General features: G+C 44.2%; 1 protein-coding gene across 1 annotated transcript in view; it reads left to right on the top strand.

The window, feature by feature from the left end:
- Positions 1–12,532, top strand: part of TBCB (tubulin folding cofactor B) — a 38,613-nt gene extending 26,081 nt beyond the window's left edge. The window contains exons 5-6 of the mRNA XM_073599059.1: positions 2,543–2,615; positions 10,100–12,532. Of these exons, the coding sequence (XP_073455160.1) occupies positions 2,543–2,615; positions 10,100–10,217 (191 nt within the window). The 3' untranslated portion in view covers positions 10,218–12,532. The remainder of the gene's footprint in view (positions 1–2,542; positions 2,616–10,099) is intronic.
- Positions 12,533–12,737: the final 205 nt, after the last annotated feature.

Here is a 12,737-nt window from a genome sequence, read left to right as displayed (position 1 = left end):
ATGATTGGCACCTTTTCGGGGGGGGGACAGGATACCTGTCTTTGACAGGTATCCTGTTCTCTCTTTCGGGAGTCTGCGCCGCGGGGCTCCCTTCTCCCCCTGTCGCTGGGCCAGTAGGAGAGAGAAGCGGGGCCTCGCGCATGTGCAGTAGGGTTCCCGCCGTGAAACCGTAAGGCTGCACTGCCGTGTTTCCTTACCCGCAGTGGTGGCAGCAGCACCCGACAGCTGATGGAAACATCAGCTGCGGTGCCGACATCGCTGGACTCTAGGACAGATAAAAGTCCTATTATTAAAAGCCAGCAGCTGCAGTATGTGTAGGTTTTTTTTTGTTTGTTTTTTTTTTTTGTTTTTTGTTTTTTTGGCGGACCTCTGCTTTTAAGGTTTTAAAGGGAATCCAGCAAGCACATACCTGATGATATTAAATGGAGGTATTGCATTTTATGTGCGCAAGTTCCTCCATGAGGCTAATATGTTCAAGTATTTGAAACCGTTGTTTGATGGAAGGTGCCTGTTGTTGCTTCCATTGTAATGGTACAAGAGATTTGATTGCATGAACAGGTGTGGGGTGATCGTCTGTATTAGATGGCTGGCTCGTCCGTAAAATGGAATAAAACTGACCAGGTATTCTGTGCACATTAAAACCTTGAATATCTACTATCGGGGGTTAATAACGTTTTCTGATGTGTGCATGAATCTCCCTCATCCTACAAGCTTTTCAACATAAGGGAGACACTTTGGAAAACAGGTGATGGAGTATTGCTGGGCTATAATGTCATCTAGTCAAGAGTTTAGGGTCTACTCAAGTACTTAATCTCTTATAGCTGATGTGTGTCATTTGTAGACTAATATCTTTCTGGTTCCTCAATGTGTCTTGTAGATCTGCATTCCATAGGAAAGGTAATCCTGGGTACAGCTGAGTATCGATACTTAGGCTTGGTAGAATTGGGAGATACATTTATCCTGTGGAGTAGGAAAGGAGAATATAGTCTCTATTGGAATTAGCCCTTGTATAGATCTAAGGTTTGGGTAAGGACCATATAACCTGTGATAGTAAGAGGTAATGGCATGTGTCCATTGATGAAATATTGTTAGGATCTTTAAGTTCCTCCAGGGGTATGAATGAAAAATGGTGAGTAACCTGGTGTCACCTTGTTTTCACTTGTTGCAAATAACCAAAATGTGAAATCCTCTGTTAAAATTGGAATAGGTTATGGTCTGAAGATTTGCCTAGTTTAACCACTTCCTGCCCACCATATAACAAAATGAGGGCCGCAAAGTGGTTAAGTTATCCTGACTGGACGTTATGTGACGTCCAGCAGGGTGAGCCACTAGCGCGCGCCCTGTGATCAATGGTGTGTCAGACTGACATACCGCATCTCCGATCTAGGTAAAGAGCCTCTGATGTAGGCTCTTTACCATGTGATCAGCTGTGTCAAATCACAGCTGATCAGTGTAAACAGGAAGAGCCGTTAATCCGCTTTTCCTCCACTCGCACTGACACACGAGTAGAGGAGAGCAGATCGGCTGCTCTCCTAAGGGGGGGTCTGCGCTGATAATTAGTGCAATTGATTATCAGTGCAGACCACCAGGTGAGCCCACCAGGGATGCCAATCAGTGCCCATTAGCATGGCACTCTGTGCCCATCAGTGCTGCATATAAGTGCCTCATCAGTGCCCGCCAGTGCAGCCTCATCAGTGAAGGAGAAAACTTACTTATTTACAAAGTTTTGTAACAGAAACAAAGAAAAACGTATTTATTTGGAGCGCAAAAAATAAAAACCCCAGTGGTGATCAAATGCCACCAAAAGAAAGCTCTATTTGTGGGGGAAAAAAATGATAACATTTTTGTTTGGGTACAGCATTGCAATTGTTCAAAATGCAACAACGCTGAAAATTGGACTAGACAGGAAGGGGGGAAAATGCCCTGTTTAAGTGGTTAAAGGACACGTGCCTTTGACACAATTGACCTTTAAAGAGGAGGTAAACCCTTATGGGTTTTACTTTCTCTGTCGTTCCCTGCAAAGTAAAAGCATAATGGGCTAGTATGCAACGTTTTAGGAGAGATTTCCGCTGCCTATAGGTAAGCCTTATTCTACGCTTACCTATAGGTAAAAGTGACGCAGGAGGGTTTGCAACCTCTTTAATCATTCCCTGCCCCCTGGTTGAGTTTTGAAAACATAAATGTTTGTTACTCCAGTGCCGGTCACATGAACATTGTCAAGGCATTTGTCACATGGTTTTTACTGAAGGAGCAGATAGGATCATATCATATCAGATCATATAAATGACAGTCGGCAGATATGTCTCAGTTCTAATATTCCTTTTAGCAGAGAACATGTGACCACTGTGTTGGTAAACTTTCTAGGATTCCAAGGTAAAGGTAGGTGTTTTGAAATATTCTATACCTTTTTTATAACAATTGCTTCATTGGAGGATTATCCATAATGTAAGCTTCTTCATCTCTCCGTTGCTGTATTCAATACAGGGAATTACTGGGCCACATCAGATTTCTGATTCCTGTTTTTATTTTGGTCTCTTTATAGGTCTAACTGATTTTAAACCAGGGCACTGGGTTGGTGTTAAATATGATGAACCTTTGGGGAAGCATGATGGAAGGTAAGAAACATTTCTGCTACAGGTTGGGTGAAAATCAAACTCTAGCATATATTACCTAGCAGAGGGATGTTACCATTTCCAAACACAAACTTTAAAGCGGTAGTAAAAGGCTAAAAAAAAAAAAAAAAAACTGCTAGACAATAGCATAATGTGCTAGTATGTATCGCATACTAGCACATTTGGAAATACCTTAGAACGAAGCTCCAGCAGTGTGTCTGGTCACCGCTGAGGGGGCTGACATGTTCCCTCAGCATTTTATTCCAGGTTTGCCGTCTGCGGCGCTGTGAATGGCCGAAGTCGTGATGACGTCACTGCTGCGCATGTGTTCGGGAGTCCTCTGATCCACTGGACCTTCAGAGCGCATGCTCCACTGATGTCAACGGCTGCATGTAGGGTGAATATCTCCTAAACTGCTCAGGTTTAGGAGATATTACTTTTACCTACAGGTAAGCCTTTATTATAGGCTTACCTGTAGGTACAAATTACCAAGCTTTAAAGGGTTAGTTCACATTTACGAAAATACTGCATATGCAGTTAAGGGGTGTCCATAGATTAAAAACCAAAAAACAACAAAACAAACTCTGCAGCTCTGACTAAAGTTGAATAATGCCCTTGCTATAGGTATAGGCCATTTACGTACCTCATGAAGCCTGACTGGAATACTTCCAGAATGTTGCTGAGTGAGGCCTAGTCATTACTGTTCACCTCCACCATCATAGGAGTTGGCTATTAAACATTGAGTTCAGAGTTATTGAATCAGAGTAGAGATAGAACATGTGAGGGGTTTTGAATCAGAGAAGTAGATCACTCCTGTGATGGTGGAGGTGAGCAGTACTGACTAGGCCTCCCTTAGCAATGTCTTGGGAGTATTCCAGTCTGGTTTTGGGAGGTATGTAAATGGACTACACTTATAGAAAGGGAAATTATTCAACTGTATTCCTGACTATGTTAAAGAGAAAAAATACATGCTAAACTACTGCACCTTCATTTTATCCTCAGCTTAAGCATTGCAGTCTGCCAGTGTCGGGTATGGCACAGCATAAGCCATGCTGTGCCATACCTGTCACTGGCAGACTGCAATGCTGGGCATCACCAGTAGGTCATTGACAACACTACTTTCTCAAATCGCCTTTCAGGACAACCTTGGAGAGAGCGTAGCTCCGCCTTCTTCACAGGAAACACATGCAGCCTTTAAATCCCTCCTCTTCCACCATGACCTCAGTTATTTTGTTTCCTCCACCATGGTGAAAGCATGTGCCTGGAACCAGGGAGCTGCGCTCTCTCCAAGGTTGGTGAGTGTTAGGCTTATCGTTGTTTTTTGTCTCCAGCGACCATCCCAGCACCCCGGCCCCCCAGGGGCGGGGGGTGTTCTGGATTCCCCAGTCTCTCCATCTCAGGGGAGTTTAGGGCCCTCAGGAGGTGCGGTGTCCTTGCCCGGATTCCGCTTTCTATGGCCTTGGTGGCCGGGCAGAGGCCTCTGCTGGTCAGCGGCGTGTCCCGCATGTCGGTTTCAGGTCCCGGCCGGCGAGTGCATCATGTCCGGTGACGCAGCTTCCTGCGGGGGGCGTGGCGCCTGCGGTTCCAAGCGCCTGGAACGCAGAGGCCAGGGGGTGGGTCCATAGACTGGCGCTTCCACCCCTTGCTGATGACGTGGGGATCAGGAAAATTTAAAAACCTGTTGGTTTTTTGTGTCATTGCTGCTGCTTTTTTCTGCTAAAACAGATGAGAGACGGACAACCACACCGGATACAGGCACCCCTAGCACCGGTCAAGCCCAGGTAAGAGAGGTACAGTGGTGCCTTTTTATTCTGATCCGTATGGGCTTTTGTGGGTTGTTTTGTTTCTTCCCTGAGGGGAGCCTGTAGCTGGAGGGTCAGAGGTTACTTCACTCGGACCCTGCAGCGTGAACTGGGTGCTCTACTGCTCACACTGCTCAGGTTGTTTCTGTTTTCCCTTTTGGCCTGGTGGTGGTTTAGCTGTACACTAGTGGTAATTTAAGGACCCTAGGTTTAGTTTAAATGTTTTCTCGTTATAGGGAAAAACTAAACATGTAAATCCACCAAGTCAAAGGAAATGTCCTTCTTGCAAGAACCCCCTTAGTGATTCATGGCAGAAGGCGATCTGCAGATCCTGTATTAATTACCTGGTGGAGGCAGAAACGTCCCAGCAGTACAAGGACTTATTCTCTTCAGTATGGGAACTTAAGAACTTGCTGAGTTCTGTCAAGTCCATGTTGGTACAGAACCCAGCAGCTCAGATTGAGCCCCAACATCCACCACCTAGTCCAAGAGCATCCTCATCCAGGCCTTTGGAGGCTGAGGACTTAGGTGATGAAGGGGGAAGTACTCTTCTCTCACTCAGGGATTCAGATGAAGAGGAAGACAATAGCCGAGCCTCTCGGTACAAGTTATCTTTGGAGGAGGTGGATGACCTCTTAAGAACAATCTACACTATTCAGGTGGAAAGGGTACAACTGTCAGTTGACGACAAAATGTACCAGGGTCTGGATGAAACTAAACACAGAGTGTTTCCAGTTCATAGGGTCCTATCGGAGTCAGTCAAGAAAGAATGGTAGGACCCCAAGAGAGGCCCATTCTTCTCCAAGACCCTTAAGAGAAGGTTTCCCTTCGAAGATAAGGAGTCCGAGGTTTGGAATAAGAAACCACGGATAGATGCCGCTTTCTCGCAGGTTTCCAGATGCACAGACCTTGCTTTTGAGGACATGGGGGTGCTAAAGGATGCGATGGATAAGAAGCCAGACTCCCTCCTTAAAAAAGCTTGGGATTCTACGTCAGTCAGCATCAAACACAGCTTCCACGGTTGTGGCAAGGAACCTGGAATGCTGGGTGGAGAAGCTGAAAAGCCACGTTGAAGCGGGCACGCCACGAAAAGATCTGTTAGTCTTTTCTTTTAATATTAAAAGCAGTTAAGTATATGGCTGATGCATCTGCTGAATCAGTCAAGTTGGCAGCAAGGTCATCAGCACAGGTGAACTCAGCCAGACGTGCGGTCTGGCTGAAAACCTGGTCTGGTGACATAGCTTCCAAGGTTAAACTGCAGTTTACCTTTCTTGGGTGATCTGCTTTTTGGTCCAGACCTTGAAATGGTCTTGGATAGGACAGCTGACAAGAAAAAGGCTTTCCCTGCCAAGAAGAAACAGCCGATTTTAAAAAGAATTTTCGTGCTGTTCAACAGCCCCATAAAAAAAAAAAAGGCGCAGGACCGTAAGAGCCGTTGGGGCTCCCAAAGGGGTAAGGGAAGAGGAGGAGTTCTTTTCAGATCTCCCCCAGACCAGCCCTCCAAAAGTAAGTGACAATCTCACCCCAGTAGGGGGAAGATTGTTGGCTTTTCACCTACAGTGGGACAAGACATCTCCAAGTCTGTTCGTGAAGAGCATCATAACTCAGGGATACAGGCTGGAATTCTCAGAGCCACCCCCAAGCAAATTTTATGTTACAGCCCTACCAAGAGATCGGGACAAAGCTTCTGCAATTATGAGCCTGCTGCAGGATCTGATTCAGCAAGAAGTGATTATCCAGGCTCCAAAAAGTCAGGAGGGCAAGGGCTTCTACTCTCATATTCCTGGTGAACAAGCCTTCGGGGAAGTATCGATTGATTCTGAACTTAAAGATCTTGAACAAATCAATTTGGTACAAGCATTTTAGGATAGACACAATTTTTTTCAATTACGAAATTGCTGACTCCAGACTGTTTCATGGCATCCCTAGATCTAAGGAATCCTTTTATTCATGTTCCGATAAATCGGGCTTCTCAATGCTTTCTACGCCTGGACCTGGGGACCTCAGTCTGGCTCCTCCAATTTAGAGCTCTGCCGTTCGGACTTTCATCCTCTCCCAGAATCTTCACAAAAATAATGGCGGAAGCTCTGGAGCCTCTGAAATTGAGAGAGATTTCAGTTGTCCCCTATCGGGACGACCTGTTGTTCTTGACAGACTCCAATGAACAAGTCTTGTCAAATCTCCAGGTGTCCCAGGCTCACCTCAGGAATTTAGGGTGGCTCCTAAATCTGGAAAAGTCAAATCTGGAACACTCACAGGAGATGAAGTTTCTGGGTTATACCATAAACTCGGTGCTTCAAAAAGGCTTTTTTACCGCAGGAAAAAGGGAGAAGATCCAATCAGCGGTGAAACAAGTTCAGAACAACCTGTCAGTATCGGCCAGGTCAGCAATGGTGGTCTTAGGTCTTCTTACGGCATCGATTCCTGCCATTCAGTGGGCCAGATTGCATTCCAGACCCCCTCCAATTAAACATACTATGCAGTTGGTCCTACCAGGAGCCACTAGAGAAACAGATGAAGCTTTCCTTAAAGGTAAAGAGGGCTCTCTGGTGGTGGAGAAATCCATCCAACCTGACAAAGGGCCTTTCTTGGGTATTTCCTCTGCACAAGCGTCTAACGACGGACGCGAGTTCTTGGGGCTGGGGAGCCCACCTGGACAGTTAGACTTCTCAGAGGGTCTGGTCCAAGTCAGAAGCCCAAAAATCCTCAAACTGGCGGGAACTGGAGGCAATTTTTCTTGGTCTCCTAGCCTTTCAACATGTAGTAAGGGGCCATCATGTTCAGGTTCTGTCAGACAATACAACTTCAGTAGCCTACATACTGAAACAAGGGGGAACCAGGAGCAAAAGGCTCCTAGAGTTGGCCAGTCAATTACTTACCTGGGCGGAATAGAACGTGGCCTCATTATCAGCAGTCCACCTGAAAGGTTCTCAATCTACTAGCAGATCTTCTAAGCAGAAGGAGGCTGGTGGAAGCGGAATGGAGCCTGAACCAAGAAGTTTTCCTGATGGTCGCCACAGCTTTGGGGCAACCTCAAATAGGTCTATTTGCCAACCAACAGAACTCAAAAGTACGCAAATTCCTCTCTCTCCACCGAGAAGATCAAGCAGTAGGCATAGATGCCTTCGCCCATCCGTGGCATTACCAGCTGTGCTATGCCTTTCCCCCCTTTCCTCTGATACCACTGGTCCTAATGAAATTCAGAGAAGAAAAGACCAATCTGATCCTGGTCACTCCCATCTGGCCAAAAAGTCTTTGGTTCGCGACTCTATTAAATCTGGCCACGGAACCTCCATGGAAGTTACCGTCCAGAAAAGATGTTCTAACGCAGGGGTCAGTGAACCATCCAGCTTCAGTTAACAACAGCTTGGTTTCTGAGGAAGACTTCTTGAAGGCAAAAGGACTATCTGATAAAGTAGTAAAGACCTTTCTTTCAAGTAGAAAAGAAGTCACTCGGAGAATATACATGAAGGTCTGGAAAAAATGTAACTCCTGGTGTGCTTCTAAAGGCCTCCAGGTTAAAAGTTCAGTATCGGCTCTTGAATTTCTCCATGAGGGAATGGAGAAGGGACTCGCAGCCAGCACCCTGAAGACCTAGGTGGCAGCTTTATCCATTTTATTTTGAAAGAACTTTATCCAAAGAAGTTTTAATTTCAAGGTTTTTCAGGGCACTCGCACTAAATAGGCCAGTGGCCCTTAAAGATTTTCCCAGTTGGGATTTGTCTATTGTTTTGCAGGGTCTCTCGGGAGCTCCGTTTTGAACAGAATTTTGCAGAATTTGGTTCTCAAAACAATTTTTCTGGTGGCCATCACCTCTGCAAGAAGAATCAGCGAGCTCCAGGCTCTGGCAGTTACAGAACCTATCCTGAAAGTTTTTGCAGAGTGGTCCTTCAAACAGACCCAGCGTTTCTTCCCAAGGTTTCTTCAACCGCTCTCAAGAATTAATCCTGCCTACTTTCTCTTCAACTCCGACTAATCCAGGTGAAGAAACTTTTCACACTCTGGACGTAAGGAGATGTTTGGTACACTTTCTTACAGTAACCAAAGAATTTGGAAGATCGAATGCTCTCTTTGTAGTTTTTTCAGGCTCACGCAAGGGAGAGAAAAAGTATGCTGGGCAAATGGCTTAGATTGACAATCAGAGGCCTACAAAGCCGAAGGAGAAATACCCGCTTCAGGTATTGCTGCTCATTCCACAAGATCTACGGCAGTTTCCTGGGCTGAAAGGGCCAGTGCTACGCCTGAACAAATTTGCGAGGCTGCTACTTGGTCCAACTATTCATCATTTTTCCGACACTATAGGTTGGATTTACTGTCCGCCGCAGATCAAGACTTCGGCAGTAAAGTACTGCAGGCAGTAGTCCCACCCTAGGGTAAGTTTCTCGGTTATCCTCTCCAAGGTTGTCCTGAAAGGTGATTTGAGAAAGGCATAGTTGGACGTAACGGTATTTCTAAGAGCCTTTCAGGACAACCGTTACCTCCCTTTGTTTTAGCTTAGAAGTGGTTTTAAGTATCTATCATGGTTGTTTGGTGGTTTTCTGTGCTTTGTTTTCCAGTTTGTCAGAAACCACAATAACTGAGGCCATGGTGGAAGAGGAGGGATTTAAAGGCTACATGTGTTTCCTGTGAAGAAGGTGGAGCTACGCTCTCTCCAAGGTTGTCCTGAAAGGCTCTTACAAATACCATCATCGGTAAGTCTAACTATGCCTTTTTAGTAAAGTAAAAATTTGCAAACTGAATCCACCATCTCTTGGAACTCCTGAGGGTCCTGCAGCAAAAATAAAAAAGATGGTAATTTAGAGATGTGCAGTATGCCCAATATGCTGACTACCAGAGATTTCCTCTTGCTATGGGACAGGAAGTAAAGAAAAATCTCCCCCATGGGACACAGATGGGGGGGGGGAGAACCTGACAGCATATAAACTTTCCTTTACTCTATCCAAAATGGGGGGGGAGTTGTTCTACTTTTTAGGGTTTTAAACTCAAAACTGCTAAGCAACTATACTTTTGGCAGGCTAGCAGTAAATAGTCTACATATCGGAATCCTTCCTATCTTGCTTTTTTGGCCAGATTGAGTGACAGTGGATTTTCCCTGATGCAGCTTCTGGTCAGTCTTTGTTAAGAGAACAAGCAATCATACAGGGTAAAAACCCATCCAACCACTTGTTCCCCCATGATAAGCTGCCACTGGCTCCCTTTTTCTATTTTCTCTCCACTAATAGTTTATAATGTGTTCTGCAGTGCGTAGCAAATAGTTAACCCTGAAGCCTAGTAAACACAGGTCGAATGTTGGACAGCCTCAGCCGTTCAATAGAAACCGGCCAACATTCGGCCCTCGTGTACTGGAGTCGTTCGGCCGGCTTCTGTCAAAGGGTCATGACTGAAAAAGGCCTGCTCCAATGGCTAAGAGAGCTGACCGGAGTGTTCTGGTGGGTGGCATCCCCCTGTCAGAACACAATGGAACAGCAGAGGAGATCGCTGTACTAACATTGCATAGTTAGTGGTACAGCTGCTCCTTGTGAGCTGTCAGGTTTTTTTTTCATTCAGCCCTGCTGGGTTGAATGAAAAAAATCTACTAGTGTGTACGAGGCTTTAGAGGAAGAGTTGTGCCAACAAGATCTCCATTCATAATTGTATAATTTAAATGGTCTCTGTCTGATCATATATCTTCTCCTTTTTGTCCAGAGTTGAAGGAAAGCGTTACTTCGAATGTGCTCCAAAGTATGGCGCTTTTGTCAAACCACAGTTTGTCATTGTTGGGGACTTTCCAGAAGAGGATTATGGTCTTGATGATGAAATGTGAAAGCTTTGTGCGATTTCCTACCTTGGTGCCTCCTTGAAATTTTGATCTACAACCTTCATCACTGCGTGTTTTATTCAGTGTATTAATATTGTGAGGAAAGTAATATTTTTTATTTGTATTGATTCGGCAATGATCTCGTGCCCTTGCTTGGATAACTCGATGCTGCAGACCTGGGGACCCTGGCGCTAATCAATTTATGTCACTGATGATAAAGAGGCGATTTCAAGGAACAAATCAGACTTTGCTCAAGTAGCTGCATCCATACAGACTGAGTAGTATTTAAAGCATGCGTGATCATAACATATTAAACTTAAACTAGCCTCTTGTACATTTCTGCACGTTTCTGGTAATTTGAACAGAGCTGTTAGACTGATTTATTTTTTTAACATGGATTTGCAGAAACGCAGGGCAATTCTCGGTGAAAATGGTAATCCTTCTCTGGACATGGACATTGAATGCATTTTTTTTTTTTTTTTTTTTTAGATCTTCCTCTAAATTTTGTACTGAAGCCAGTGCAGGTGAAATGTTGCCCAGACATGATCAGTGAACCAAACCGCTCTTTATTTCCAGTGTACAAAATGATCAAACATATCCATGCCTACTGTTGGTTCTCTTATGTTTGGAACGTTAGTGAATTAAAGGAGATGTTGCCAGTCAAATATTTACCTGCCATACCTGACCTGATATTTCCAAGCAATATCAGGTATAGCTAGCAACCGTTGGGTGGTTAACTACCTTTTAAAGTGGTTTTAAAGTCATAAAATGTTTTACCTTAATGCAGTGTCAATCAGATCCTGTGAGCAGAGAGGTGGGCCCAAACCATGCTATGGGAGTCTATTGATGCAGCTCGGGAGCGAGCTTGCAGGTTTACCCCCATAGCTTCATATGGGGGGCATTCTTGGAAGAGGAGGAGTGTTAGTGCGAGAGCCCAGAAGAGGAGGTAAGGGGCTGCTCTGTGCAATACCATTGCATAGTGCTGGTAAGTATAAAACCTTTTTTTTATTGTAGGTAAAAAAGAAAATGTATATCCTTTAGCACAACTTTAACTAATAACGGCCAAACTGGGGGGGTAGAAACACAACTTTTCATAATTTGTAGGTCGTCGGAATGACCATGGAGCCATCTTTCTCATTCCCTGGCTAAAATTGTCTGGCCACTCTGTTACAAGCTATGGTAAGATCTTAGTTATGCTAGTACACAGACTATAGATTAAAGAATAAGGTCACCTTTTGACAAAAAAAAAAAAATGCACTTTTAAATGTGCATTTATTACTTGTTGTTTTGGGACGCTTGTAAAGCATTGCATCAGCGATCAGCAGGTCACTGATCCCATGCAGGTCTGTGCATGTATCGACTTGCTTGTACCTCGTATGAGGAAGCTGATACATTCTGACAGGAAGACTCAATGAACTAACATAGTGCTCACAGCGCAGTGGTGGTGTATTGAAAACTACAAGCCGACCGCAACAAAGGCTGGTGTACCTTGTAGTTTTCCATTCACAGAGAACTTTGAATGAGTGACATGGCTGGGTGGGCGAAGACCCACACCATGCCTGTGTCTTTTTTTTTGAATTGTAGCAGCAGACACGAGGAGAAGATCTGTGTGTGTGTGTTGGTCTATTCATAGCATGTTACACTCTGAATTTGGGCGTAACATGTTATGAAAGGTGAACTTATCTTTTTTAATAGGTTATATCTGGTGGTGCAAGATATACAGTAGCATGTGGCTGTAAATGATATAAAAATGAAGCACTGTGAAATAAATTATGGGCATATGCTATTTAGCTTACGCAGTAGAGAGACTACAGTTGCCTCTGTTAATAATGAATCGCTAAGTTTCCATGAGTCATTTTAGGTGCAAGATAAAGCTACAGTGTGCCCTCAGATTTATGCAAGACCCTCATATTCTTCAGTATGAAAAATGCCTCTGTCACACATGTTCCCATACTCATGTAAAATTAAAACATAACTATCCAAGGGGCATGCTAAAATGCATTGCATTATACACTGTAAATGTAGCGTGTTTGTGCAGCTTTAGGGATGCACTTCTGCAGCATTACATTATCTAATATCCTGCAGATTGGTTGTCCTCTTTATTATGCAAGTTCTTAGCATAGGTTGTGTCGTCCAATAGCTTGCTGAGGATCTGTCCACAAGTGCAGAGGTTTACACAATTCTAGGTGTATAGAAGTAGACGTGTTATTTTACATTGTACATTGCTGATACTTTGCATTTCGTGATTAAATGTATAGTGTGTGAACTTACTTCTGCACTGCTAATTCAAAGAGAAGCATTAAAAAAATTTAAAGTAATAACTAGTACTTCTACTATTGCTATCCAGCAAACACTGCAAGCATGCTGTAAATATGTCTTTTAAAGAACTGCATCTTGTTTTGAGAATCAATATTTGCAATGAGCCTAGCACACTTATTAATTCAGGGATATAAATACATTTATTTCTATATAAGCTAAGATATTGCTATAGTCTGCCTAACCTAATTCTGTTGCTGAAATCAGCCG

Source organism: Aquarana catesbeiana, linkage group LG09, assembly GCF_042186555.1.
Source record: "Aquarana catesbeiana isolate 2022-GZ linkage group LG09, ASM4218655v1, whole genome shotgun sequence".
Classification (NCBI taxonomy): Eukaryota; Metazoa; Chordata; class Amphibia; order Anura; family Ranidae; genus Aquarana; species Aquarana catesbeiana.
This window is presented reverse-complemented; position numbering and strand designations above follow the sequence as displayed.